The 4474-nt window shown below is 40.3% G+C and overlaps 1 protein-coding gene across 1 annotated transcript; it reads right to left on the bottom strand.

Annotated features, from left to right (window-relative positions):
- Nucleotides 1-3456: 3456 nt before the first annotated feature.
- LOC102660692 (protein MAIN-LIKE 2-like) lies at nt 3457-4261 on the bottom strand. The gene is made up of 4 exons (XM_006588179.1): nt 4190-4261; nt 3925-4108; nt 3570-3829; nt 3457-3489 (listed from the first exon to the last, which is right to left on the bottom strand). Exons 1-4 carry the CDS (start codon nt 4259-4261, stop codon nt 3457-3459), a joined length of 549 nt encoding a protein of 182 aa, XP_006588242.1.
- Nucleotides 4262-4474: the final 213 nt, after the last annotated feature.

Genomic DNA, 4474 nt, shown 5'->3' with positions numbered 1-4474 from the left:
TTTGTAGGTTATAATTTAGGATTTATGTAATTAAAAGTTGAATTTGGTTATGTATATGTAGATTAAATATTTGTGAGGTTGTCAAATGTTGAATTAGTTTGATATTGATAGTTTGTAAATTTTTTATGGTTGTTGTATTGTTCAAATTATTTAGTTGAATGTTGAATCAGGTGGTAGTTATACTTTGAATTAAGATGGACGAAGATCAATGGGCATATTACAGTGTGATGTCTGAAGAAGTTGATATGGATTTTCAAAATGAAGAAGATTGTGGTGTGAATGAAACACATGTTGATTGTTCAGATGCTTTTAATACTTCTCAGGTAATCATGTTGATCAGTTTTAATTGTTTGGTCTAATGTATGATTTGTGTAAAAATTAATATGTCGTGGTTGTGTCCTAGGTCTTTGAAACCCGAGAAGATGTTTTGAAGTGGGCTCGAACGGTTGCCCATGAAAATGGTTTTGTTGCAGTAATTGTGAGGTCTGATACATATACTGGCAGCAGAGGAAGAACTTCATTTGTCTTAATTGGGTGTGAAAGGAGCGGTAAGTACAAGGGTAGGAAGAAAGAATTTGTTAGAAGAGACACAAGTACTAGAAAATGTGGTTGTCCATTTAAGATTCGTGGAAAACCAGTTCATGGAGGTGAAGGTTGGGCGGTGAAGCTGATATGTGGGATTCACAACCATGAATTGGCGAAGACCTTAGTTGGACATCCATATGCTGGGAGATTGACAGATGATGAGAAGAATATCATTGTTGATATGACGAAGTCGAATGTGAAACCAAGAAACATCCTGCTAACGTTGAAGGAGCACAACAGCAGCAGTTGCACCACAATCAAACAAATCTACAATGCAAGAAGTGCATACCGTTCTTCAATCAGAGGAGATGACAGTGAAACGCAACACCTAATGAGGCTCCTTGAACGTGACCAATACATTCATTGGCATAGATTGAAGGATGAAGATGTGGTGCGTGATTTGTTTTGGTGTCACCCAGATGCAGTTAAGTTATGTAACGCATGTCATCTTGTTTTTTTGATAGACAGTACCTACAAAACAAATAGGTACAGGCTCCCATTGCATGACATTGTGGGGGTGACACCAACTGGGATGACTTTCTCTGCTGGGTTTGCGTATCTGGAGGGTGAGCGCGTGAACAATCTTGTATGGGCATTGGAACGGTTTCGAGGCCTTTTTTTAAGAAACGATCGTCTTCCTGTTGTTATTGTCACAGACAGAGACCTAGCCCTGGTGAATGCTGTGAAAGTTGTGTTTCCGGAGTGTAAGAATTTGTTGTGTAGGTTTCACATAGACAAGAATGTGAAGGCAAAGAGTAAATCGCTTGTTGGTCAGAAGAATGCTTGGGACTACGTAATGGATAGCTGGGGTAACCTGGTAGATTGTCCTTCGGAACAGGAGTTCCCTAAGCACCTTCAAAGGTTTCAAGTAGCGTGTTCCCCGTGGCCAATGTTCACTGACTATGTATGTGAGACATGGATTGTCCCACACAAGGAGAAATTTATCTTGGCCTGGACGAATAAGGTGATGCACCTAGGCAACACAACAACAAATAGGTATTTAAATGTTTTATTATATTAGTCAAGTTTCTTTTAATGATTGTTTGGAACATTATTGTTATTAATTTGTCTTCTCTGTTGTGTGTTTTAAATGTAGGGTTGAATCTGCTCATTGGTCTTTGAAGAGGATATTACAGAATAGCGTTGAAGACCTCTGTAGTGTTTGGGATGCAATGAACAACATGATGACGCTGAAGCACACTGAAATTAGAGCATCATTCGAAACAAGTATGCATGTCGGTTCAAAACAACAACACCTCAGTCAGACCCAGTGCATCATCTTTTGCACCACCGAAGCCAGCAAGGATGATCCCCATGTTGGATCAATTTCCACCATTTATGCATGATTTCATTGAGGATGTTGTTGATGTGAAAGTGAATGGTAATTGTGGATATCGGTCAGTTTCCGTTTTGTTAGGTATGGGAGAAGAGTGTTGGGCCATGATGCGTAATGAATTGATTAAAGAACTTGGCAAATGGTCGCAAGACTACATAAAGATCTTTGGTGGCACTGAGAGATATGAATAGCTGAGGTTGTCCCTACACGTGAATGGGTTATCCAAGGTATGTGTTTTATGCTTTTTATTTACATAAGTAATGTTTACATGACTGACACGTGTATTTGTTATGCGATTTAGGTTAGTATGGACAAATGGATGGATATAACGGATATGGGATATGTAATTGCGTCAAGATATAATGTAATCCTTGTATCATTGTCACGGCAACAGAGCCTCACATTTTTTCCTCTCAGAAGTCGACCACCGGCCGATTCTGCTACGCACCGCATAATATGCGTCGGTCATGTGTATGGCAGTCATTTTGTTCAGGTCCATTGAAAATTCGTTTACTTAAATAATTTCAATTATTGAATGTGTTGGTTTGTTTATTTAACTTATTATTGTAATTTCACTTACAACAGGTTTTTCTGAAAGATCGTTCTCCCTTACCGCCTATAGCGTTGTTGTGGTCAAGCAATGCGTATCCGGAGGCAAAACAATGGCCAACTACATATGTAGGTAGAATGCAGCAATACTTAAGCCTAATGACAATTAATACAACGCATGTAGACCTAAGCGGACACTGAACTTGTAATATTTATGTATGTATATGTACATTGGATTTATGTTCATGTAATTAATCAATTGTTCCGTGAACAAGTGTTACTGTGTCAAATTGTTATATTTGTGTTGAACTGAATGCTAGTTATATGTTTCTAATAGGCCGAAAACCAACTTTTTTTATTTTTGGTGCCTCCGTTTGAGGTGCGATTCGATGGAACGGGGCACTGCTTTTATTTTTTTTGGGTTCCTTAACATGCAAACATTCCAAATAGCGGCCCTGGACAGTCTCAAGCGGCTCCCACATAATTTTAAAAAAAGCCCGAACAGGGATACTTAGGCATGTTTCTAAAAGGCACAAAACCAATTTTTTTTATTCTTTAGTGTACGTATATATATGGTTAAAATATATAATTTCAGAATAGTTATAAATGTTAACATTTAAATTACAAATTATTTTATCTTCTTTATTTTATATATTCAAATGCCATTATAAATGTGACTCATGTGTGTGGTTTATATTTAAATTTCAAACCATATATTTATAGAGAGACAAACAAAAATCATAAATAATGTAAGTAAATGTGTTTTATGACATACATAAACAAATACAAAAATTAATAATTTAAGTACAATAAAAATATAAATCCTAATCTATGCGGCGTCTCTGGCGCGGCCTAAGACTTTCATATGCGGTGTCACCTCTAGCTCTCCTCAGACAACGAGTCATGATGTCATGTAAGTCAGTGCCCTCAATGACCATCCTGAGGTTGATGACCCGCTCCAAATCCTCAGCAATCGCTCCTAAATCCTAAGCCATCCCCTGACATCCTTCCCAGTGAACCTGTCACAGTCAAAATAACAAAGTCATTATCACATTTTAAAAAAATTTAAATTATGAAAAACTACAGAAGTTATGCTTACCACTGAATGCGTAGGGAGATTGATCGCGACTAAAACCTCGGGGATGGGTGGCTCGACGAACTCCTCATGATGAGGGGGAGGCGGATGTCTCGGTGTAGCAGTCTCCTCGGTCCACGTGATGAATGGGTGCGATATCCGAAAAAACCACTTCATGTAGTCTGGCGCCACCTGTCCAGGAACTACACAGAGCTCCCCTGAAGGCACCAAATGGTCTGAAAAATGCAGCCACCGGTCATCTATATCATCACCCGTCAAAGAACCTGCTCAGGTTGAACGTACACCACAATTTGACCTTATCTGAGCTGGCCGGTGTACGACGATATCAAGTCAAAGGCCCTGACTCCCCGGTGCTCACCATAGGGCATCCAGCACACGTCAGTCACATTCAGGGCATCCAAACGTCTCCGATACGGAACTCCCTTGATCCCCGTCATATGAGCCTTACCCGTAAGCCACCTGCAGGCCCGTGGGCTCCCGTCATCATAAGCATCATGGACGACGGATGTATGCACTATAGGAAAGTGCTCGTATATCCAGCACTACAAACACATAGTCAGCATCATTACAAAAAAATTAGATTCAATGCTACTTCAATTTAAATTATCAGTGATAATACGTACCTGGAGAAGTGTAATATAACCGCCCAGCTGTCGTGTAGAGGCCTGCGACGCGTCATTCAGATGGTCGTACATGTGGACTAATGTAGTCGCTCCCCAGGCAAATCCCCTTGCCTGGGCCAGGTCCCTGAAAGCCTTCAGGTGCACGACATGTACATGGGTTGAACTCTTGTTGGCGAAAAGAGTACAGCCCACCAAGTGGAGCAGATACGTGCAAGCTGCAACAACCCATCGTCTGGTCCTGCACTGGCTTTGATACAAGTCCCGAAGCCACCCCAACCGGACATG

This window comes from Glycine max, chromosome 9 (assembly GCF_000004515.6).
Source record: "Glycine max cultivar Williams 82 chromosome 9, Glycine_max_v4.0, whole genome shotgun sequence".
In the NCBI taxonomy this organism is placed as follows: domain Eukaryota; kingdom Viridiplantae; phylum Streptophyta; class Magnoliopsida; order Fabales; family Fabaceae; genus Glycine; species Glycine max.
This window is presented reverse-complemented; position numbering and strand designations above follow the sequence as displayed.

What these genes read in the sequence shown, in the direction of transcription:
- LOC102660692 (XM_006588179.1), bottom strand. Translation starts at nt 4,261, where the DNA reads ATGTACGACCATCTGAATGACGCGTCGCAGGCCTCTACACGACAGCTG. An exon ending in GTTATATTACACTTCTCCAG is followed by an intron (nt 4,109 to 4,189) that starts GTACGTATTATC and finishes ATGTGTTTGTAG; the next exon opens with TGCTGGATATACGAGCACTT. An exon ending in ATCTCCCTACGCATTCAGTG is followed by an intron (nt 3,490 to 3,569) that starts GTAAGCATAACT and finishes TGACTGTGACAG; the next exon opens with GTTCACTGGGAAGGATGTCA.